The following is a 26,498-nucleotide window of genomic DNA, read 5'->3' on the forward strand; positions in this document are numbered from 1 at the left end:
AACACTCCATCACTGTGCCAAAGCAGGTGGGCCATATTCTTGGCAATGCATGCCCCTCTTCAGTCCACTGAGAAATCTGTCCTCTGTTGCCTGCGTCCTTGTCCACTTGTGTCACTTTGTGCCGGCGCTGATGCAATCTGACTGACAACAGCAGCCTGTCTGCCAGGTGCTATCTTATAATCCTGCTTTACAGGTGTCCCTTATATATAGAAAAAGACAAGCATTAGGGAAAAGAAATGATACGATCCATGATCCGCTATCGTGGAAACCAGAATAGGTCAATGTTCATCATTTTTATTTCAGCAGATTGCCAAACACCAAATGACCAAATTGTAACTTGTACATAAAGTGTCTGACTGTTTAACCCAAACCCTGGCTGATGCACAACAGCCAAGAAGTGCATCATTACAGGCTTTAGCTTAGATATCAACAAGGCTCCTATATGACAGGATTATAATAAGAGACACACTTTACACATTTTTGGTAATGATAGGGATGTTTTAAAACAAGTCTTCATTATTTTGTATATTCTTTGAATGTCTTTGATAATTGCGGTGCCATTAAGTACATAATGTTTTTTTTTTAAATCTTTTCCTCCATTTGCATCAGCAGTAATTGCCAGCAATTAATGTCTATTGGCTTTTGTCTTTTGGCATTTGCGCTAGTTGTGGGTATGTTCACATCCTTTATTCATCAAACCCCAGAAAGAAATGAGAATGCTGGCAGACTGAAGAGCCGGGATCAAACAAAACAAAGCATATTTGACTTTTTAGCCATTAGAGTCACTCTTGTGAATTCTTTATGTTCTTGGTACTGTTACAGAGAGTTTGACGTTAGAGAAAAATACCGTTTAAGCTAACATTATGCACTTTACCATCAAAATATAGTCACACGATAAAGTCATATCCGTAATCACGTGAGGAAAAGAACCACACCTCATCACATTTCATAGATCACAGCTAAGCTGGATAAAGCTGAGGCGCCTCAGTCACCAGTTACTAACATAGAATCCCAAAATATTACAGACAATATGTTACAAGCTAACAGCAGCATACAGTAATGGAGTGTGCACTCATGTGTCATTTTTACAAAGGTGATGGGATAAAGCCACAAAGCACCATGACAATCAAATATACAAAACTAGTCTATACCAAGTACTGAATGTGTAGAAGAAAAATGTGTTACTTTCTTCTGGCAGATGTGTCTTTTTTGTCCTTTGAGGATATCTTGACAAATTGGAATGAGTTTCAGTGTTTGATGAATCAAATGTCACACCAGTAAATGTTACTTGTCGATTTTGTCCGCTTTTAGTTTAACGCTTTTCCATTTCTGCTTTTCGTGACCTAAATCAAGGTTATTGACGGGCAAATCATAGCACAGTTGTGCAAAGAATGATGCATTTTATGCTTAAAACACTCTTCAGCATGTTGGCAGTCTATTCAGTCAAATATGCAGCGGCTGCCAAAGAAATGCATTTATTCACATAAGATCACAGAGTTTATTTCCACCCCTTAAAAAAAAGAATGCTCCTAAGCATGAATCAGATTCTTGAAGTCACCAAATTGCCCCCATGAGGCAAGGAAGGCAAATGAGCTGATATCTCAGCAACAGATTCAGCAAGTCTGTTTTCCACACAGCAGCCAACATGTCATCCTTAGATATAATCCACTGTTGCCCGATTTCACTGTTCTTACCGTGCTGTTTGGTCGCTTCTAATTAAAGAAAAATGTAGCTGCTGCAGTTGGGCAGATGCCTAAATTAAAAAGGGTCCGATCAGTTCTCCAGATAAAAATGTTGAGCGATAGTCCTCAGAGTCTACAAAAGCAGGAAACCTTCAAGCTGCAGTAGTGTTGATGTGAGAACAAAGGCCAGCGCGAGGAGCATCACTGAGGGGTGTGAGCAGGTGATTTCAGCTGGCGAACTTCTAGCAATGGCGTTTGAGTCGTTGGACTCATCCAGTTGATGGTTCTAAGAGAAAAGATTAAGATGTAAGAATCGAAGTGGAAAGTTCATGAAAGATTTGTTGATACCGATGCATCAAAGTTCAGATGTGTATATATATGTCATTCACCTCAGGTTACATTTAGCTATGTAGAGCTTTGTGGCTGTGTTAATAATATATCAATATACTCGTATTTTGGTGACCTTCCATCAGTCTTGTCAAATCATCAACTCTCCACCATCATGCTTGGCAGTTGGTATGAGCTGTTCACTCTGGTCTGATCTGTCCATAAGGAAATTGCTCCAGACATCTTTGGGTTTGTTCAAGTGCAGCTTTGCAAACCTAAGCACTGCTGCCTCATGTCGTTTTTGTTTTTTGGGGGTCTTTAGGAGAGAAAAAGCTTTCCCTCTAAACAAACCATACTTGTTCAATCTTTTTTTGAATTGCACTGTTGTAAACTTTAACATTTAACATCCTAACTGAGGTCTACAGAGTCTTGAGCGCTTGAGTGTTTTTTTCTTTCGCAACTCTTCTGAGCTGCAAACTCTCATCGTTTGACCTTGGGGTGAAATTTGCCGAGAGACTATAAGACACACCTGAATGCCCATGGCCATAGACTCCTGTGAATGCTTTCTTTTTCAATGCTGCATAATTATGTAGAACTAAAGAATTATTGTATTTCATATCTCCTACAAGTCCACTATTATTTGACTTCACAGAATAAAACAGTTCTTACCACACACAGAGCAGAGTCCACTGTTTGATTTGACACCAGCTTTTGAGCCTGTTAGGAAAACAAGAAAAAATAGAGACATTAGCTTTCATTTATTTATTTTTTTAATGGGTTTGTAAGTATTTCAGATTACACCCAGACTTGGAGAGGTGCAAAAATGAAAATAGCAGACTGCTTTATTTTGCAATGCCCATATATTAGAGGTCTTAACTCTTGGAATAATCTTCCCCCTTGTGCAAGATGTATAGGATTCAAGTGCGTGTTTGTGAAAAAGTGTGTCCCTGCTTTGTTCAAGCTCAAGGTTATGACAGTCTAATGCATTAGAAGTTTTCTCAGATGGCTCAAAACCTTTTCAGCCAAACATAAAAATACCCGCATGCATTTGCACAAACACAGCTACACACACAAACAAAAGGCAAACTCACAGATACAGATGGCGAACATAAATGATAAAGTGACTCTATAGCAGTTTGGAAACACAATAAACACCCCATGTGTTGGTTCTTAAGTAGAAAAAAATTCTATGAACCAGGATTGCGGAGAAGAATGATTAATTGCTCTATCGGAGGTCTTTTCTCCTAGAGGATGTTTTACTGGTGATAAATCATATTATCGCTATTAAAAGCCAATATGATAGATTGTCTCGCTTAAAGTATGTGATATCATCTCATTTAAAAATATAGCCCCATGGTATTTATCAGAGGAGAATAGCAGATATCTGAGTGTGTGTTGGTGGGGCCAAAATTTTCAGAAGGAGCTAGAGCTGCTATAAGCACAATCAAGCAAAACATGCCATTTATGATGTTAAATGTCAGAATCAGCACACTAAATCGATTTCCTACTATTGCATTTGATATTTGAAATATCCATTTGCATGTCATTATCTGCCACTGCTATGAAAATTCCCTGCAGCAGTTTTTTTTTAAAGTGTCACTTAGCAGACATTATTGCAAATAAGATGGTTTAAAATTGCGTACTCATACATACAGTTCGATACCTGTTGAATTAAAATAAGTTTGAGCTATTTGAAATACTCTAAAATACAATATTAACACAAGGTCAGTTTAGTGTTCTTTTCAAGCTTTTAATGATCTGATTGGATCGGTTTTGGTATATTTCCTTTTATTCTTATTTTTAGTTTTATCTTTAATTATACCACTACAAAATTAGAAAAATATAAAAATGGTGTCCAAAAAGTGCCATAGTAGTTTGCGTAACTAAAAAACTGTAGTGAGATGCTTTTAATTGTAGTTATAGAGCCAGTAACACAGGCCTAGAGACTAGTCAGTGATCTCCTGACAAACATCACTTGCTGTGTATTCTCTGACCAGTTGGTGAGTGGTTGTTGGTGTTGCAAGGTGATTACGGTTGAAAAGAGGTATAAGGTGTTGCACCAAACACATCCAGCCATTGCTTTTGTAGAGCAAGATACCAACTTATCTACAAACACTCATCAATCACTCAAGGAGCAGAAGTGAAACTGTGATGCAAATTGTAAATGGAGATCGTTCTGCTTCAAAGTAAACAGTGAGCCGTTAACTTTGAAGGTGAATCTTCTCCATTTCCGGTTTACTGTTTGGCAAGTAGTTGGCAAGTGTTTGCAGACGAATTAGTGTCTCACATATAAATGGAATCGATCAACTATATAGCGCTAAATCACAAGAACAGTTGCCTCAAGGCAGTTTATGTTGTAAGATAAAGACCCTACAATTTTACAAAGAAAACAGAGAAAACACCGACTTTCATATGACCCTATGAGCAGCGCTTTGGCGAGAGTGGGAAGGAAAAACTCCCTTTTAACAGCAGAACCAGGCTCATGACCGATTGGGGTTAGGTGAGGGTAGGAACAAATATTCACTTAGACTGATTAGGGTGTGGCAGTCAGTGGTTGCTGTGACCTTCAAAAACACAAGAATGTGTTAATTACAACTCCATTCCACACAAATCTCTAACAAACAAACAACAACAACAAAAAATAAGTGATGACATTTTATATCTACAGTAAAAAGTCAAGTCTGGGCTGACATTGATGTAAACTCAATTGACTGGGGTTGGTAATCAACCAGGAGGTGATTCCACTTTATCACTGAACTACGAGCTGCTACAGTTGTAACAAAGTTAACTGCGTAGCTTTAATCTCATTCTATTTCACCATTTAACATTAGGAGGGGAAACACATTTGGTTCATCCATGCGATGATACTTTGTCCCTGCTCTGCAAACACACACAGTCACATACACACTACCCCTGTGGGCCATTTCTGATGTTACAGTGGCAACCAATTAGCTTTGACATGACAGCTTAGGAAACTCTGACTCCACACTGACATCTCATCTTTCTGCCCAGGAGGGGGGATTCTGTGCATGCCATCATAAAACCATCCCTGATCCATCAAGGTGACAGAGCCAGACGTCTGACACTCAGGCAGCAGCTCTGAATAGATCTCTATCTGATGTTTAGGTCTCAATTTGGATTCAGCCGCATTCTTTTACAAGTTTGGAGAGCTCCAAAGGCGGAAAAGAAGCCTGGACAGTTATCTGAATATTTTCTGGAAGACCTTTAAATTATATTCATTTTCCCTGAATGGAGACCTATTACGCTCTTTTTCAGCCCTGTATTTTTATTTTTATTTATTTGGGTATTCTAGAGTAGCGTGGCTGATTATGTGAGCTCTAATGCTTCTAATTCATGAGAATGTACATATCTAGAAATTCACGTGCTTATGTGAGCTCAGTGTAAATGTTGATATGTAAAAAAAAAAATGTACATTTTTTTTTGTGCAATTTGAAGCCTAATTTTTGGGGTCATGGCGATTACATTCACCCCATTTTGAAACCTATGTGTTTCATATGCGCATATCATATTGCTGGCCACTGTCTGTTCAGCTGGGATGTGTACTCCTCTATATGTGCTGCAGGCAGTGCTGTGATTATTGTAAACAATGAAGTAGAAGCCACTCTGCTGGACCATTACCTTGCAGCACAGTGCCCTTTTGCTTAAGCGAGTAGCTCCTTAGAAGGCAATTAAAAATTTCCTAGTTAATGAGATCAGTGGAGGTGTACACTGATTGACATCATCCCTGTGAGTTTAATAGAATTTAATTTGTTCACTCTGTAATTGAAGATTTGTGACACTGGTAGCCTATATTGGCTTATGGTACAGTTTAAAAACTACAGAGTTAAATAAAACTGCAAGAGGAGAAAAACCTCTTTTGTTTCCTGGGCACTGATCCTGCTTAATTTGCACTTGCTACCCCAGCGTTTTACAGACTGGCTTTTGTTGGGGTTGTTTTTATATATCTGTAACAAATATTTCTTACATTTAATTTTTGAATGTTTGGTGTAGTTTTTGTACTTATGTGGTCATTATCTGACCTCCTTGACTACAAGCCAAGGTACTCCCTTTGGGACCATCAATCACATTGAACTGAACTAAAATGAGTATCATCACAATAGTGTCTGTTTATTGGGGTTTAAGCTTCATATTTCTCTATAATTGTATTTCCAACCCCTTTAGTTTCAAATATAGCAGCTGTGTTGATGGGGAGACAAAAGATACAGGCCATACTCAAACAAAAACTTCACCTGCAGGGTCCCGCAGATGTGATATAGTGAGTTGCCATCAAGATCCAGTTTGGTCATGTCCGTCAGCGCATCCAAAGCATTATTGGTTTGTGCTTTACCCTTCCGAGTGATGCTAAGGTCTACTGTGGGCTGAATCGGGGGCTGGGGTTGCCAGACCCCAACATCTGTACCATTCCCAAAAGCCTGGATGGCGTTACCTACAAGAAAAGAGTAAAAAAGTATTGATCTTTTCTGCAAGGTTTAGTCTTAGCTGTCTGTATTTGCTTCAGAAATAAGTGCAAGTACCATGACACCAAATGTTTTAATAACGTCCAACTAAAAGCTGCTACTAATTGATACTTTCAGTAATTGAGGAGGAAAAGAAATGACGTGACCTTTCTTAAGAGCCTCTTTAAAAGCAGTGGCTGCGTGTAATATCTGTGATTTGCAAAACAGTCCAAAATTGGCTCCACAAAGGAAACACCAAAACCTTAAAGATAATTTCTATAATCTAATTTTGGCAAGATTAAGTTGACATTCATTGTAAGGTTTATTGTAAGGTTTGCAAAAGTGGCAACTGCGGTGATCACAATGTTCTTAAAGCCACCAATGGATGATTTAGAGTAACATCTCAGTCCCTTACATGGGGTTATAAAACTGTCCAGTAAGCTACAGTGGAAACCAGATGTGACAGATGGCTGTCCCTCCCTGAGCCTGGTTCTCTCTGGACTCTTGTTTGTCATTAAGGTAGCAAAGCATACTCAAGCTTCGTTCAGTGAGTGTATTGATGTAGCAAATTACTGCTGCTCCTCAGGCTCACTTCAACAGTTATTTCTCTAGTAGAGTGATACTGTCCAAAGTAATGTTAAATGTTAACTTACGTATATAATATCTGCATAATATAACATATGCAGACAAACCTCAATATATGCATATTGAGTTTTATGACCACTTTTGTTGAATCACTGGAGTTAAATTCTGGCATCTCAGATCTGATACAATTTATAGCGATATTTTTAAGTCTAACACACCTGGTGAGTCTGACCCCAAGCAGAAAAGAATAATGCAAAGATGGGAGACAAGTTGTTTCTGCAGGATGGGTGAATATGGGCACTTACGTAGACATCGGTTGTTGGTGAACAGCTCAACAAATTTATCACAGTCTGGCTTGCTGTTCCCACTGCCACTGCAGTCACACCACGGCGACAGGCTAATTCCAAAGGATCGCACATAATTGGGCGTCATCACTGTACCTGCAGCATAAAACACAGGCAGACCACTGTTAGTGAATATGACTGTCGTCCCATTATTCCAGTGGAAACCTTCTACCAGGACGTCTTTGGTTTATCGGGTAGGCTCGAGGCTCTGCATGCTTAAATAGAAATATTCAGGTCAGTCTGTGTGGGTAAGCAGATTCTCCACTGTAGGCAACTTTAACCTGTTTATAAGTTTTACAGAACTTGCACTGAATTAAAAGATGCTACATTAGAGTGAAACTCTGTCTCGACATTGACACTTGACATTGACAACTTGCTGCATCACGATTATGACACTCATTGCCTGGTAAAGTATCCTCATTATGTGGCCAATGGCTTTTTCTTTTCTTTTCAAGAGCATCCACATTATTCAAACAAGTGCTAATGTCACTGCAGGTGACACATAGCAGCTCTGAAGAGACTTGTGACAAGTGTTTTCGGGGCTGCTGACGCTTAACACCCATTGTGAGTCCACAGTTACGACTAAACTGGGGCACATTGTACTTTATGGACGAAATAGCCAAATGAAACTATTCTTGGCTATTTTTTTTCCATCTTAATGAAACTGAATAAAATGCTGATTTGTTTAGGGATCATTGGGGTTGAGTAGGCTCATAGTTATTAGCTCCGCAAGTACATGCAGATTTTTGTGTGTGAAGGCAGAAATGAGCGGTTAAACTCGGGGGGGGCCATTAGAGGGTGTAAACTGTGTGAAGCATGATATGAATGGTGCAGATTAAAATGTCTGCCTGTTGAGTTTGCAATTGGTCACTGTTGCCCTGCGTTCAAATCTCATTACAAAAACTCAGTGGGACATCATTTTTCCTTTCTACATAATTAAACCTGCTGATGGAAAAAAAAATCCTGAATTAAGTACTTTTCTGCACAGTGTTTTGGCTTATGAAGTGCGATGCCTTGTACACGCTACAAATTTGAAATTTATTGACTGTGAACTTGGGTGTCTTGCGTCTTTAACCTCGTATCTTAAGCTCTGCTTTGAAAATGCATGCCAAACTTGCAGTTTGCAGGTCAGCATGCTAGCTGCAGAGAGGCAAAGAAGCGGGGCTTATATAAAATGTAAATTATAATGCCATGGAATATATTCACATCACTTTTTTTCCCCTACTTTTAATGGGTTTCTGTTGGCTTGTACTTTAAGAAAAAGCAAATGTGTTTAAAACTGCATTTTACTTCTAATTGAGCTGACAAAAATCTGCAAATTACCAAAAACGGCGACCAAAAATCCCCCCACACCAAAGTAAATAAAGAATTTGTAAAAAAGAAAATACAAAAATAGAATGAGTTTGGTTTAATTTCTTAATGCTAGTTTGTCCTAATAGCGGCAGCAGTTTTGCTAAAATTTTAAAAGTAATCCAGCTTTACAACTTGATTAACTTACCAATAAGACCTGAGTAAGAAAGCAGACAGTCAGCATAGTTCTCTCTAAGACAGCCGGATATGGAGTGAACCTCTGGCTGACAGTTGCTGATGAAGTCTGCCAGTCTTGACCTATGAACAAGAGTTAAAAGAGGTTGAAGAAGTCGCTGCTTTGGGGTTTTGACATATTTTTGAGTAACTGATCAGTAATTTCAAGTCATTTCTTCAAGGTTGTCACTTTTAAAAGCATTATATCACTTCCTGCTATGTTTGATCATTCCCTGGATTTCCCGTTCAGACCACTAGCACATGTTGTTTGATAAGTGCGAACATCAGTTTTGTGTCAAAATGGCCTGACTGTCATGTTGATGATAGTTACTCGTGACAGTGTAGGTCTTTGGCACCCAAGACTAAAATGTGGTCTTCAGCGCAAAGAGTCCAGAGTTTTCATGCTTAAAGGTTTAGCATCAGGTCAGGAGTCAGGAGCACGGCAGTCTTCTTTTTTGGTTTCTATAAATTTCCACCCCAGGGTCTGACTGTCAATTTTAATGTCCTGAGGTGTCTGAAGGAGAGCGCTTGATGCAAACTACTCTGAGAGGATAGTGGCCACTTCACACATTGGCCTAACAAGTGAAGATCCCTGAATGCCTTGGGGGTTGCATCAGGAAGGGCAAAAGTCTGCCAAATCAAATACACGGAGCAACCCGCAGCGCCGACCTCAGCCGAACGGTGACAAATGGGAACACTTGAAACACATGACATCTAATATGAGGGAATACATGGATGACAACGGACAAGAGGGGAAACTAGATTATTGTTACTATTATTATTATTATTATTATTATTATTATTATTATTATGTTATTATAATTCTAGGATTCATTTCCTTCTTAGCCACTTTATCTTCACAGCTCTTTATCTACTCACTTCCTAATTACTTTACTTTCTGTAGATTTAAGACATATTAAGGCAAAACTCCACGAGTTAGGAAAAACTTACCTAATTTATGCAATGTTTATAACTGACAGTACACGACAACCTAGTCTAATTTGCACATATTTTTAGCAGTTCGATTACAGACTTAAAGTGGCTGCAATTTACGATAAATTACATTTTGAATGTTTAGTTTTCAATTTGTACTTTGCTCAAGATGGACAGAATGGGGGAAAAAAATCTTAGTGGTTAATTTATGGTCATATTTACTGCCACAGAAAAACATCATGTAAAATGAATAAACTGGAAAAAAGTCTACCAAGTATCTCGAGGTGCCTTACCTGCATATGTAGTTGGTCTTACATGTGTTTTGAAGAGATAAACAGTTGGTTTTGTCCTTATCCTCGTAGGAGCACACCGGTACAATGGTTTGACGTCTGCGTTCTGCACATGCTGTCTGATCCCCCGTTGGACAGGAGCAAAACAGCATCCCGTAGCTGTATTTCGTGGGAACCTTGGTTTTGGAAAGGAAACAGCACTTGACATTTAATGCTTGCTTTCTCAAACATCTGTTTTCTATATAAATTTCTGCATTGTTTTGATGGCATGGCATGCATCCAGCACAGCCAAAATATTACCCACCCTTTGAACCCTCGCAAGCCGATGTGTAAACTGAATATCATAAAGCTGGGCAGAAAGTATGGTGTGGATATGCAGCTATACTGCAGCTATGTGAAAGCATAGCTATGCAGCTATATGAAAGACTGAGATAGAAATTAGACTGAAAGACACTTTAAATTTCATATGTTTTGTACTTAGCATCACAAATAACCAAAAAGAAGATTATGTGGCAACATTTTTCTCTTCATATAGATTTTGTGTGAATGCAGTGAATAAACAATGTTGCACTGCTGCTGTGAAATATAAATAGTTTAACTATTTTAACGGAGCTGTTCTTCTTATTTACAGCAATACAGCATTTCTATAATAGTCATTAAACATGTTTAAAATACTGACATAGGCTAGTTTACTTCCTGTTTAGAGATGCTGCTCTGCTTGGCTCTTGCTTCGTTGCTGCTGTTTAAGCATTCATCCTCAGTAAAATGTTGTGTTTGACGTATATGAACTACAGTATCAAGAGCTATAATCTGGCAACATAACAGCAGCCAGTAGTCAGAAAGTAATAAGCAGGATTTTAAAACTGTTTATCTTAAAAATAAACCTCCGGTGTCAAATATGGTCTGAAGAAAATCTACAGAGGAGCCTCGAAATTTGTGTCTGCAAAAGCAGAGATTTTCGAAATAAAAAATGTGTAGGAAAATGCGAGGATAATTACCTTGTCAAAGAACTGTCTTAGAGCCTTGTGGCATTTGCGCTTGTTGCAAACCTCAGAAGTGGACACCCTGCTAGTGCAGGGGTTGATGTAAGCCGAGCGATACTTCTTACACGTGTCATTCAAGTTACAGGCCTTGGCAGCATTCAGACAGTTGTTCTCCTTTGTGGAGGCAGGCTCGACTAAGAGAGAGGAGAGAGTCACGCAGTTATTTAATATTTTCTAATGTGAGACTTACTGATTTTTGTGCGCTGTTGTTTAATCATAACAAAAGCCATACCAATCAAAATTAACATGGTAGGTAAGTTACATGAGTGAATAGTAAGAAATCCATAAAATAAGCGTAGAAATATTTTCAAATCAGACGAAGAAAACAGGATCATCAGTGCAACTTTTATTCTTTCCCAACATTATTTTCACTTTGTCATAAAGCCCCCTTATTTCTAAAAGTACCTATTTTTTATTAGTTTGCATCTATTTTTAAAGTAAAACTACAGTGTTATATAATTGAGAACAATAAAAACTATTTATTATTGATTATGCTGCCATTATCGATGTATATGATGGGAACTGAGAATTTATCCCCATCAATCTCCAGAACAAAGCATCCGATTTTGAATGCATTTGGATCATCCATCCATCCATCCATCCATCCATTCGCTACCGCTTATCCTTTTCAGGGTCGCGGGGGGTGCTGGAGCCAATCCCAGCTGTCATAGGGCGAGAGGCGGGGTACACCCTGGACAGGTCGCCAGTCTGTCGCAGGGCCAACACACAGGGACAGACAACCATTCACACTCACATTCACTCGCACATTCACACCTAGTGGCAATTTGGGCAGCACGGTGGCACGGTGGTTAGCACTGTTGCCGCACAGCAAGAAGGTCCTGAGTTCAATTCCACCATCAGGCCGGGGTCTTTCTGTGTGGAGTTTGCATGTTCTCCCCGTGTCTGCGTGGGTTCCCTCCAGGTACTCCGGCTTCCTCCCACCGTCCAAAGACATGCAGTTTGTGGGGATAGGTTAATTGAATAATCCAAATTGCCACTAGGCATTTGGATCATTTACCTTTAAATTGTTTGAAACTGCAAAATATATAAGAACAACTGTTCATATAGAGAAGTCTTTTCTAGCAATTTTGCACAAAACATTCAAGCAATTTTTTGCTTCATTTAATGCATGAGGTGCTTTATGTATTTATCATATAGCTCCATCAGAACATCTCAGGTCTCTCTGATCAGGCCTTCCATTTATACTTTTAGCAGCAGAAATCAATAGTTGGAGCATCTTGACAGTTTATCATTCCCAACTGGATAAAAGCTAAAAACCCATCTTTGAGAGTATTAAAAAAAAGCAGATGTTATGTGATTTTTGTGATTGTAACTGTTTCTCGTGTTCTCATACATAGCATATGTAACCGAGGCTGATTTTGCCTCAAAAATACAGGCGCATCCTCAGGCACGGTTCACATTCCTTGGCTTAAGTTATGGAAATCAGGTCATCTCCGTTTCCATCCCTGTGTGCCTCGCCTTCCGTCACAGAAAGAAAGCATTCTGCGGCCAAAATAATGCCTCTCACTTCTCATTTGTTGTCATTAAAGTCCTTCCTGCTCCACTGCTTTCTGCACAGTAACACAGACTGTATCCTCTGCCTCGACATGGAAGAATGAATTCTGTAATTTTGCCTTTTGAGGTGGAATTGAAGCTCACTGCACTCTTTCATGCACCACAGAATGAGCTATGATTAAATCTGAATACATTCTTGAACTTTGGGTTAATCACATATTACAAAACCCATTACTTACATCTGACAAGTGACTAGAGATGTGGGCTGTGATCCTTCAGTGGCTGTTTGTAGCTTTTGGGTCGTGGGTGTTACGGTTTTACCTCCATTACTGTTAACCTGCAGAAAAATGCTGACCTAAGTTGGATTTAAAAACTGTTTTGAAAAAGTTATCACTTTTGACTACCTGGGTTCAAATGTGGTTATCTGCGTGTGCAAATTAACTGGCCGGGTTGTGTGTTAGTAAGAAGGTCATACTCTGAAGCCATATTGACATAATACCTCACAGCAGGTAAAAATGAACAACAAAAAAAGCGTTTTAGCAGTTAGGAAGCTCATTTTGAATTTATACTTTAGAGTCATTTGCGATCACAAAGAGTAATGATGTTGATATAGCAAAGTTCAACAATTACCTCACCCACATCCTCCCTCAGAGAACATTATGTCCTAAAACAGCATCACATAAAACAGTAATATGATTCTATTTCTTAACAAATTTAGTGTTGACATTAAGGCACTTTTACATTGCCACTGGGTTATACAGCATCAGTGGGACTGGGAAATTCCATTTGAATGCTCTATTGTGTACCAGTATGTATTTGCTTGTTTAGTTGACTCTCAAGTTGTATTTTTCTTTCTGTGTTTCTTTGTAAAATAAACACTGAATTATCAAAGTTATGAGTCTCACACAGCCTTCTTCTGTTTCTCCCCCCGAGCAAGACCACCACTGCAGTAAATGACAAACAGAGGGATCTGACCCCATGACCTCTAATGGGATGATGCAAGACATTTGAAAGACTGTCGGCCAGGCAGGCCTACATATGAAACTCAGACAAGATGATAATTATACCAGCCTTGGGGGAGTAATGATCAGAAAGCACCTGCACCTCTCCAACAAACCTATATGTGTAATGTTGTGAGAAAGTATTTTCCCTTCCCTTCTTAGTTATTTGCATATTTTTCACACTTATATGCTTTCAATCATCAAACTAATTTCAGCATTAGACAAAGATAACCTGAGTAAATACAAAATTCAGATCTTAAATGATGATTCATTTATTAAGAAAAAAACTTATCCAAATCTACCCGGCCCGCTGAGAAAAAATCATTCCCTTATAAACCTAATAGAAAGAACAGCATGTAACCGTTTGCGACAACTGTCAATAAGTCCTTCACATCGCTGTGGAGGAATTTTGGCTCACTCTTTTTTGTAGACTTGAGCCACATTGGAGGGGTTTCCAGCGTAAACGTGCTGTCTGTGGTCATGCCAAATCGTCCCAATTGGATTAAAGTCTGGACCAGGGGTCCCCAATCCCAGTCCACGAGGGCCGGTGTCCCTGAATGTTTTTGATCTCACCCTGGGTCAGCACACCTGAATCACATGATTAGTTCATTACCAGGCCTCTGGAGAACTTCAAGACATGTTGAGAAATTAATTTATCCATTTAAATCAGCTGTGATGGATCAAGGACACATCTAAAACCTGCAGGGACACCGGCCCTCGTGGACTGGGATTGGGGACCCCTGGTCTGGACTGTGCCTAGGTCAGGGGTGTCCAACTCCAGGCCTCAGGGACTGGTGTCCTGCAGGTTTTAGATGTGTCCTTGATCCACCACAGCTGATTTAAATAGCTAAATTACCTCATCAACATGTCTTGAGGTTCTCCAGAGGCCTGGTAATGAACTAATCATTTGATTCAGGTGTGTTGGTGGTATCAGGGTGATATCTAAAAACTTTTGTCTGTCTAATCCGCAGAAAGGAAGGAGCAAATGCTTTTTCACTGAAGTCAGCATCCAGACATATTTCTGTACATAGGTTTATCCTGGTCTTCTACAGTGTTGTCTACTGTGTATACAGAGTACACTGCATATACAGTACCAAAGACAAAATACAGTAAACATATGAAAACTGGAAAAAACTAGGACCCCTGAAATAACACTGAAGCCTTTAATTTCAGTTCAAGGTGCCTCAAGGCAATTTACATTGTAAGGTAAGCACCCTATAAAAATACAGAGAAAACCCCAATAATCATCTGATAGTTGGGATCAGCCAAGTTGTTTATTATTTATTTACTTTTTCTTGTTGACAGTGATGTTGTTTATAAGTGTTACATGGCTAATGAGACACTTGAGCGTTTATTTTTTTTTCTCAATAAATGCTAACACTGCTATTTTATGCTAAATGTCTCTGCAGTACTACGGCGCTGAACAGTGACCCTAAAACCAAGGGAGAAGAAAAGGGAGAATCCTGCATGTAGGGTTTGGGGCATCCAGGTTTCCTGGCAGGAAAATCCTCAAAGCTTTGTGCACCTCTGCCGTCCCCTTTCTTTAGCATATCTTTATGGATTCAGACAAATTTCTCATTTCTATGCAGACTGCACATGGAATGAAGCACACAAAATTTTCTGGATTGATGCTACCATTAAACACATTCCATTCAGAAACAGTAGAGCTGTCCCTTCGCTGTAACCTTCCATTTCACTGAAGCGGTCCTGGATAACAATGTTCGGCAAAGAAATTGCTCGATCTGCTCCTTTTTTTTTCTCCTCTGAATGTAATCCAAGAACATTAATATGAACGTCGTGGAGTTGCACTTTTGTCTGCGTATGACATAAAAATCCTCTCTTGTCCAAGGGACACAGATTAGAGTAATACTGAGAATTCATGTGACCCTTAAGCTAACCATCAACAGCCAGCTGTGTGCCTGAAGCTCTCAAGTCAATAAGTCTTAAAAAGGTGTGGATTACTGTGAAACTCACTGAACAGGTTTAGTTGAAAATACTATGACATTCCCCATAGAGTGCAGCAGGATTTCTAATCTTATCACGTCATGTTTTAACATAATACTTTTTTAGCCATCTGCCAAGTGCATAACTGAATTTATGAAAGATTGCTGTTTAATTGAAAAATGAATTTTAACTACCATAATGGTTCCTTGGCTATTGTTATAGCTGTCTGTCTGTTATAACTGATTTTCTGAGAGGTTTGGTTAATCATAGATTCTCTTATAAATCTTTTAATACTTTTCAGGACTCTTTATTTATTTATTTGACTCTTTAATGAGATATCTTATTTTATGAGTAAAATAAGGCCAGTAGTGTTAAATGACTTCAGGCTCTATAACAGTCTGGCACAATGCCTGATTCGACTCTCTCCTCACTTTACTCAAAATTCACAAAGTCACCTAAACTTAAAAACAAGAACTTTGCCATCTAGATAATGATTCAAATTAATATCGTTCATAGCGTATCAGTGATTCACTTCATTTATTATAACCCGTCTCTCTATTCAGTTTCGTCTTTGTAATTTAAGAAAGCCCTGAATTGGTCAGAGCCTCTCCGTCATGGCATCTGGCCTTCTGTCAGGTTTCCTGCCAGCATCACTAAATCCACACCAGTGTCTTAATACTTGACCAGACTCAAGACCAATTTATTAAATGCACCAATGCAATTAGCAAAATCCCCTTTAGTTTTTACCGCAGCCATTATTCCTTTCCTCCATTTAATCCTCTAGTAGCTCATTTATCGTGCATTGATTTAAAGAGTAAGCTTAAGTAGCTGCAGAAATGTTATGCTGAGAATGAAATTCCCTACAGAGTCCCCGATGATTATGATTGCCTGCGGACATTACTCACATGATCAAATTTTCCTGTAATAATAATGCATGTGCGCAGTGACAAACATGTTACTATGGAAGCTGAAATACCCTTTTAAATTTCAGGTTGTTGGGGGCATTTTCTGTTACCAGACAGCTTCTACTTAAAGTAGAGTATTTTTGATTGGACTTGGTGCGCTATCAGTGCAGGATATGGCAGAAAGAAAGGCTGAGCTCTGAGCTCTGATTGCTGTGAGTCAGATATGATACCCAGGTGCACCTCTGCTTTGTGCTTTTGTTCTATTTTGTTGTTTGCCAGTTAAAAATGGTAATTTTCTTTCTGTTTTTGTTCTCACTTTACAGGGTTTTTGTTTTGTGTGTTACTCAAAGAGATGTACAAAAAGGCCTGGCCAGAGCAACAACTATTTTTTTTTTTGATGGTTAGGTTTATCTGTAAAATTACAGTGAACTGTGTGGACAAATGTTACAGAACAACATTGTTTTTAAAGCCTTTTTTGTGCATACTTTGTACTTTCCTTGTACATACTGTCATGGAAAAAAGTAAAGTTTTTACTTATCAAAACATTATCATTGTTAGAAATCCAGCCTTTACCAGACGAGTTTAGACTGGTACCATTTTATCAGTACTAAGTCTTAAAATTAAATGTAATTATTCATTTTAGAAAGATTTAGTCAAAATGGAGCAGTGGGTGAAAAACTAAGTGCAGTAAGTACAGCATTAAATCTTATTACGTAGAAATTAAGCAGTTAGGTAGTAACGAGGTGCAGCTAATTAAATGCACTTGATTAACTGATCATCAGCAAGAAGGAACGCCTCTATAAAAACACATGTTTGGGCAGTTTGCAGGTCTGGAGCATTTAGGTGTGTGCTAACCCAATGCCATGGAGGAAATACATCAGCAATGATCTTAGAGAAGCAATTGTTGCAGCCCTTCAGTCTGGGAAGGGTTTTAAGGAAATTTCCAAATAATTTGAAGTCCAAGATTCTACAGTGAGAAAAACAGAAAGGCAGTTCTCAGCAAATTCACTCCAAGGTCAGACCAACAACCAAGGGCTACATCTCAGAAAAACAAATGATTAGCAAGTTAAAGGTTAATCTTCTTCACTGTATAATTTTTAAAAAGCAAAGCTTAAGCTTAGGTTTGGAAAACTTTATCTGGACCAACAACAATACTTCTGGAACAATGTCCTTTGAATGGATGAGACCAAAGTCAAGATATTTGGCCATAAAACACAGGAGCACGTTTGGCAAAAGACAAATGGCATATCAGCACAAATGCCTGAAAATGTTAAGCACAGTGTTGGAGGGGTGATGATTTGGGCTTTTCTTGAGGCCACAGGACCTGCACTCAGTAGAAATCAGTAAATCAATAGAAAGTGTAATATGTCATGCTCTTTTGTTCATCTAACATTATATTTACTTAATTTTAAAACATGCTAAGAACCACATGAGTTTTCTAATCATATGCTTAGATCTGAAATTGATTATTTCTTTTTATTGTGTAATTCACCTTTTTACCATGAAGAAAGAAGTCTACAGTGACAGCTGTTATCACAATGATTAAGTCAGACACAGAATAACAAGCAGTGGTTGGGGTGGGTTGCACAAGGGCTTGCAGCAAAAATGTGCAAATTAAAACAACCTAAATAGCACCACTGCTGCAAATTTTCCAATTACATGCATCAAAAGGTATCGCACTGAGATCAACTGATCTGTGCAAATTTCTCATATCTGAAAAGATAATGTAACGTAAAACAATTATTAGATTAAAGAAATAGAAGTTAATTAAATTTTAGTTAGACTTTTTGCCCGTTAAAACTACCGTAATCACTGCAGTTCTTCAGAGTTTAACTGCATGTATGACACAATCAAAACGTTAGAATGCCTAGAGTGTTTTTTTTTTTTCTGTAAAGGAGTAATGCACACATTCGTGACAACATGTATGCGTACCAATTCCTGTGTGTGGGCGTAGGGTGTGGTAAACTCACATAAAATAACAGCACGCTTGTCAGAAAACACTATCATGTGTCACCTGCAACCTACAGTACTTTATTTTTTCATCTCAAAGCTATCATTAGCAATTGCCTGCATCACTTATGGTTGCATATCCACTCTGCCTGCTGCGCACAACTTATCATGGTAGGCCATAAGGTACACTCATCATGTTGAGGAATTTCTGCTTTTCAGGCCATTTTACTTCTTCCGGTAACATTCATATGTGTCAGAGTGGCAAGACATGTTGGAATTGGGTTAGTAAGTTTGTAAATGACAGCCTGTGAACTTGCATTTTTGTGTATTTTTTAGTTTCCATACCTATTGATAGTATCAATCATGCCAAGAATGTCATTGACCAAATAGTTTTGCTTTGCATGAATTAGGGAAGCTAGCAATAATTCACAGTTACAGAGCTTCATGGCAAAGCAATTAGGCTGTTTTTCAGTTTTACAAAGCATGTCCAGCAAACACAACTATTTAGCTGTCTTTCACAGTAAACTAACAAATGCATGTATTTAATAATACGAAAGTAATGCAGTATATCTCCAGTTCAGTGACATACCATGCTGGAGGTGGTTATTCAACATCTTTATTGGATTTTAGTCTACAGATATTGGTGGATTTGTGTAGTCTTCATATTTAGATGCAGTAGCATATAACTAAAACCTCTTATATTTTAAATTGTGTGCTTACTATACAATAAAGTTTTGTTGGTTTCACTTCATGGCACCGAATATCTGATATTTGCTGTGTAATTACTCAACATATAAGTGAATTTTAGGCCTCATAATTGAATTCAGTTGGAATAAACTGAGCTTTTTGCAGTTTCAGAGGGGGCAGAAAAAAACAAAGGGGAGAGGAAGTGCCATCCAGTAATTTGCTGATACGGCTAAAAGCAGGTTTGTGCAGAAAGAGTCAGCAAATTTAAAGTGTTTCTTCTGCTGATAGCCACACTGATGTTCAGCTGGAGAAGTTTGCTCACATATGGATAGTTCACAGGAAGACTGAGGCCAGCAGCAAAGGACGAATACTACTGAGGATTAATCTGTTGCTTCAGGCATCTAGACCCACTGAATTATTCTTGAGATTCTTGCAATGGAAAATCATCATGGCAAGCTTCATCTCTTTTTCAGTGGCTATATCCTCAGCGGGACTACTGATGAGATCTGCGGATGGACTGGGAGGAGGGGGGAAAGATACTGGGATCAGCTCTAGGGCCAGTAACTAGTAGGGAGATTTTCTTAAAGAAAATAACTGCTTCTGTGTTAAATTTGAGGATCTGGCTTGAGGAGGTTTTGGAAACTTCTGCAAGATATCAATTAAGGATGGGGTGAAGAACATTAGTTCAGATTTGTAGTGGTTATAAAGTAGCTTCATATGAACATGAGCGGCTGGAATTTAATGATAGGAATTGAGTACAAAAAGCATGCGTAAGACTGCACTGACACAATCCAATCTCAAATTTCAAAGAAGCAATACGTGCAAACATGAATTTTAAGAGGAAGCATTTTATTAAAAATGAAAATGTATTTGCTTAATTTATTGCTCAATATCATGTACACTATGTGCTACTGAAAAGAGCCTCTTGGAATGGATTCGGCGCTCATACCACCGCTGCCAGCCTTGAATGCCCTGAAGTACCCTCGTAGATTTTAATAGACATAAATGCAGTGTGTTAAGGGCAGTGCTGTAGCCCCACGGTTCCCTTTGTCTGCACACCAGTATCTGTAAAAAGCACTCTCACTGATTGATCGCCATCATTGATTTATAAATGACGCAGCATTTCATTTCAGTAGCTCCTCGCGGCTATATCCTACCAGTTAGTGGCCTCGATGTCACGCCTTTCGGTTTGAATCGATAATGTTATTAGTATGACATAAGAAAATCTTTTCGCTGGTGCCATAATGACGTAAACAAAGGCAGTACTCAAAAATCAAAAGAGGTAGAGTAATTGTCTTGACTTTGCGTTATGAATGCCCTCTGTGTTATTCGTTCATTTGATATTCTACACGCCCGTCTCAACAAACACTGGATTAATTGCAATGACGTCTTCAGAAACAGTTCTTCAGGCTTCCTGAAGGACATCCCAAAGCTTTTCTGCCTTTTGTTCTGTTCTCTTTCAACATGATCTCACACTGCTTCAATAACGGTGACAACAGGTCTCTGGGGAGGCCAATCCATGACAGACAGTGCTCCTTTGTGTACTACATTGGCAATGTGTTTGGGATCATTGTCATGCTGAAAAGTGAAGCTGTTGCCAGTCAGGTGTTTTGCATGCCAGATCAAAACCGGATGGTTCTTTTACAATTTTGATAACGACACGCTGAGATGTAACCCCAAACCATGACAGAGCCTCCACCATGTTTTACAATTGGCTGTAGACACTCACCGTTGTATCTCCCTGTATGTATTGATAACAATAATTCAATAAGACCTGTTGTTACTGACTTTGAGTCAAGTTCTTGTGTAATTTGGCAAATCTGTTTTTCTTCCTTCTTAGGCCTGCTGCATCTTTTTATCCTTACCTACTTTTCTCTTAATTTTTCAGGATACAATGCACACCATGCCAAGATATAACAAGTCTTCATCTAATGGCTGTTTAGAAATCACCTTGTTAGGGTAAACATCAAATAGTTTACCATAAAAAGTGTTTGCAAAGTCATGAAAAATATATATATATCACTACTTCTAACTAGTCTGGGAACAATGCTTTAAGGACTGACTGATCCACTGGTGTTTTTTATGATTTCACTGCTGACTAAAGGAAAAGGATGGCAGCAGAGGCTTCTGGGAGAACTCTCTGTGCTTTAGAGAGCATAAAAAACTCATTGGACATCATTTTATCATTCAATAGATCAGTGATCATAAAAAAATTGGACAGAAATTTCAAATAATACTCAGAATACTCTGACCGAGTAACTCAAGCCAAGAAGATCAACCAATATCAGTCTCGCTGAGCACTTCTTGTTGACTGAGGGAAAGGAGACATCATAACAAACAAGTGCTGAAGCTGGCTACAGTGAACGTCAGTCCTTTGAACAAAATAACAAATAAAATTACTTTTTTTGTTTGTATGTTTGTGCCCAATCACTTTAAACCCCCAAACTCTGGGATTTATTCAATTTTATTTATTTTTTATTAGTAAAAGCTAAATTTCTTTCAGTCTTCTTCTTACACTGTTGTTAAAAAATCCATGATGAGACATGGCATTTACTGGAGACGCCTGTACTTTACTTTACTTAGTTAAATGTCCTGAAGCACAGAGCAGAAAAAAGTGTTACTGTTCAAATATTTATTATCTGGGTGATATAGCAGTCAGAATGGGGAGTATTATGCCTTAACAGTAGACTCCAGGGGGTACAGTACCTATCATTGGATTTTGGCTCGTATGTGCATCATTTTACCCTTTTGATTGCCCGAGGCCTGGCTTAGTTGCAGGCAGGAATGAGGTCACTTATGGCAAATGGATTCCTGATATCTAGACTACCGAATGATTTATTTATTTATTTGTAAAAGCTATAGCTGTTTACGTTATAATGGCTCCTCAGAGCCATCGCTGCTTCCTGATTTGTCTTGCTTACACTGTCTAGGTGATCTAAATTATTACTTAAAATAATATTTTAATATTGACGAGTAAGTTTTGAATTTCTTTTTTTTTAAAGTATATCTTGATGAAGATTTTTCCCATGTATTCAAAAGGATTCCTTGGAATTTTTGGGAGGTCGTGGAACTTGCATATGATTTTGCAGGACTATTTCAAGCTGATTTTGTTTTATTTCTTGGCCTTTTAATAAATCCGACTTGGTTTGACTGGTTATTGTAGACGCTTTGTCACTTTTGCAATTCTTCACAGCCTCTCATTGCCATACCTGCAGGTACCTCTTTAATATCTTGCCATAATTCCAGCGCAGGTGAGAAATGTCAATTAAAGTAATGTTTCCTTTTGCTCACTGTTGAAATACAGTTGTGCCCTCGTCTCTGAAGCAGCACCACTGTTATATACCAAGTGGATTCAATCATAGGAAGAGCGAGAGACATGGAGAGAGAAAGAATCAAATGACCACTTTTTTCTTTTTTTGCAATGAAATGGTAGCTGGCCAATGCAATAGACACCCTCCTCCTGTCAGGAGCCCAGTATTGACGCATGCCAAAGAGTTCTGCACTTGACACACACACACACACACACACACACACACACACACACACACACACACACACACGTGTTCTATCAGTGCCATTGAATGCACACAGATGGTTAATTGTCTCACTGTGAATGTGTTTATGGGATCTCTGCAGATCTAATTTTGGGCCTGCCTAGGTGTACACTCCCTGGTCCACCTGCACTCTTTTGACATTTGAGGACACATATGGCATTTACCTTTACAACATGGTTCCTGTTTTTTCTTTCTCTCGCTTTTCAAACCAGGCATTCAGCGCTCGCGGTCTCCAGCAGCTCAGACAAAACCTCCTCTACGCTAAAAGGATGATTAATTCAAAACTAGCAGATAAACGCTACTCCCCGCGTTATACTGTGACAGTGGAATAACATGCAGACCCCTCATCATTGCTTTGAGGGTGAAATACACTAAATTACTCTGCTTTGTGTATGGTGGGTCACAGTGGCAGATAAAAGCTTTTGTGATGGATAATGGGCGTTGAAAGCTGCAGCCTGAAACCAGACAGCAATAGCAAAAAGTGGTTGTCAAATAGTGACAGATTTGTGGCAGCGATGTGGTGACTTAAGCTGGGTTTAAAGAACAACTGAGAAATAATGGCCGTGACTTAACACTGCACAGCGTCCAAAGTGAAACCTCAGGAATGCAAAAATAGGTTCTTACCAGCTATGATGGGAGCCAGGCGGAAGATATCCGAGAGGCGGCTATTCACTGGTTCATATGGAGAGTATTCCAGCAAATCGTTACCTGCATGGCAAAAAGCAAACGTGTGTGTGTTTGTGTGTAAATGCTGTCTTCTCTAACAGCATAATATCAGATGCATAAACCCTCACGCAGATATGAATTTGTCATTTAATGACGATTTGATGTTAGGTTTGGATTTATTATGATCAAATGGGATTAATCCCAGTTTGATGCAGTGTGAGGACAAGGTTTATCTTGGCGTGTGTCTCACCGTGATATTACAGATACAAAAAATGTTCCCTTCTTGAAGTCACAAACAGATATGTAGACTGATAAACTTTGATGATGATGAGAACAGACATAACCTCATGTCAAGTAGCTCACCCAGGTACAGGTCTGAGGTACAGATTTGTCTCTACTCTGCAGTTTCTTGACATTTACGATAAGCTTATAAAAACTGAAGTATTATTGCAGTATATAACCATGCAAATTTGTTCCACCTTTACCAACGCATGAGTGGTAACTGTCCAGCAGTATGTAATATCATAGAATAACAGGAGGCGTTCAGCCGACTTTGTAATCACTATACTTTAAATACTTTATATTTCTGTGCCTTTACATAAGTATAAATGTACATAAGTACATTTATAAGTTCAGGACTAACTTGTAGTGATGCTTTTACTTGAGTAATCTTTATTAATGCTCAGTCCTCTACTATAAATGCACATGAATTACCCTGTAAACTCTGATATATGCTCCAAAATATCCGCAAGCAGTTCTTCTCCTTTTTCATGCCTCTTCGGCATCGACAGTTGTAAAGGGGGCTCTGCTTCATGGCATCTATAGCGCTGCGGCACTCGCCCTGCGCCTCGGCACCGTGGACCGCGCTGAAGTTGCTCTCCCTCCCCGCCACACACTGCCTCATTGTCCGGTACTTGGTGCTGCAGGAGTACTCCTTTAGACATTGTTCACTGGCCTTTACGCAGTCCAGTCGGACGGCTCGGGATGCTGAGCCGCTGTCACCCTTCAGGGTGAACACAGAATCTGGGAGTAAGAAACAAGAGTGAGTGAGAATGATTTGTGAAGTCCGTGTAAACTACTTTACTGACACTGCATTACGCACAGTTTAGACATCTGTCAGCACACACTGCTTAATTGGAGAGCACTTTTGTTGTTGTGGTGCTGTTTCCTACACAACGCACATAGGCTACACAATACTGCTGACACGCAAATATGCAGCGAGCACCAGAAAAGCTATGAACCCCGGAGGCTCACAACCGTGTCCCAGCAAGCAGAACAAATCAGTTCAATAAACTTCTCCTTTGCCGCTTGGCGAAGGGCGCTCCTTGTTCACCACCACCCTTCTGTTGCTTGAATTTATTCATATGAACTGCAAAGGAGCACGCGCCGTTTCAAAACGCATGTTTATGTATAAATTATAGGAATTCAACAGATGAATGTGGCACTTACCCAGAAAGGACAGTATAATGACAAAAGTTGTTAAAATCATTGCGCTTTAGAAAATGTTCTTTTTTTAACGAGGTGTTTCCGAGATTAAAAGAAAATGACACGAGAACTTGTCAAACTGATCCACTTGTCCTCTAGTTGCACATTGTGCAAGAGAAAAAGACGAAGCATCCTGTAGATCCAACAATGAGAATCCCAGCTCTCCACCGGAGTCCGGCGGCTAAAACCAAACCGTGCGAACCTGCCGGACTTTAGGACGACACAAAAAGCGAGTGAGACGCAAAGAAGCGCGCCGATGGGCCATCTCCACTTCACCCTGCTCGCGTCAACTCCTGTTTGTCTGCGGGGGGTGCTTAGTCCGACGCAGTTCTGCAGGTTGGAGGAGGAAAACTTTGCAAACAGAACCTCTGGAAATCACATCACAAAACCCTAAAAGCAATCAGTCCAACTTGAAAAATGGATTATTTTATCTTGAGCAGTCCATCACTGCCTGGAATGGAATGAAAGTGTTTGTTTTTTAATTTATTTATTATTTTACATCCAGTTAAACGAAAAAAAAGGGGAAAAATACTCCGTTTAGATGAAAGGACTTTAAAGCGTAAAACCTAAAATAACGCGGTTTGATCTGGACTGTCCTCCACTCTAATGGAAAAAAAACGCAGAAGCTGGAGATGCAGCGTGCGAGGGCGTGACGTCATGCAGCTGCGCGCCCAATAACCTTAATAAAGCCATTAAGAGCCTCCATTTACATCAAGCTGTTAAGGCAGTCGCAACAAATGGTTTGCCAGCGGCGAGCAGGTTACACGTGTAAGACGTGTAAGAGCGATTCCAGCTGAATGGAGCTCACTTATTAACCTCGAGGAAGATCAACATTTATAATAGCTTATTATATATTTATGTAACCCGCAGGCCCGCGTGACACCAAAGCCGAATAGGTTTGACATAAATCTCTAAAATTGAAATAAAAACGGCTAAATTGTGACGATTTTTAAGCGTCTGGATCTCAATGAAGGAAGTCTTCATTGCCACCCAGTTCTTCCGTATGTTTAGAAACCCCCAGTTTATGCTCTTCGGTTTTGAGGGAGTGAGGAGTCTTATTCTTTTACTCTTAAGAGCAAAGTTTCAAAGTATTTCAATCCCTTAAATTAAACAGCACCAAGGGTGGAAGTGGAATTAAGCAAAAAAAAGAAAAGAAAATCACATTGCTTCTTTATCTGAAATTGCCGTTACTGTATAAATTGTGATAACAGCTGACAAAACTTTTTCTATCAAAGTTTGCTTTTGTGCACTGAAAAATCCCCCAATCAGATTTCGAGAATGGGTAAAAAAATAACATGGTTGTGCTCAAGAGTTTACTTGGCAGAACACTCGGGGATCTTGCAGATTTTTCTTCTCCCACAAATTCTGCCCCTAAAATGACAGTTATATTAAACACTGAATTAAAATGTTATGTAGGAAATATGGTGTGTATAGGACATCTGAAATCGTACCATGCTTAAAGGCGTTTCTACAGAAAATCAAAGAAGAACTCATCTTGGAACTAGGCAGCCTTGCCTGAAGTATGCCCACCTCTGCTATCATCAGAAGAAATACAACATTAACCCTAAAGGGGTGGAAAAAAAATCCTAAGAGTCTGAGTTTACAG

At 39.1% G+C, this 26,498-nt stretch overlaps 1 protein-coding gene across 1 annotated transcript; it reads right to left on the reverse strand.

Annotated features, from left to right (window-relative positions):
• Positions 1 to 278: 278 nt before the first annotated feature.
• gfra1b (gdnf family receptor alpha 1b) lies at positions 279 to 25,511 on the reverse strand. Its single transcript, XM_084937694.1, has 10 exons — positions 24,857 to 25,511; positions 24,122 to 24,430; positions 23,366 to 23,449; positions 11,141 to 11,319; positions 10,146 to 10,318; positions 8,894 to 9,003; positions 7,357 to 7,491; positions 6,260 to 6,456; positions 2,679 to 2,726; positions 279 to 1,968 (listed from the first exon to the last, which is right to left on the reverse strand). The coding sequence occupies exons 1-10, from the start codon at positions 24,894 to 24,896 to the stop codon at positions 1,816 to 1,818; spliced, it is 1,428 nt and encodes a 475-aa protein (XP_084793820.1). The 5' UTR covers positions 24,897 to 25,511; the 3' UTR covers positions 279 to 1,815.
• Positions 25,512 to 26,498: the final 987 nt, after the last annotated feature.

This window comes from Perissodus microlepis, chromosome 8 (genome assembly GCF_051167445.1).
Source record: "Perissodus microlepis isolate ML-2025 ecotype Zambia chromosome 8, ASM5116744v1, whole genome shotgun sequence".
NCBI classification, from domain to species: domain Eukaryota; kingdom Metazoa; phylum Chordata; class Actinopteri; order Cichliformes; family Cichlidae; genus Perissodus; species Perissodus microlepis.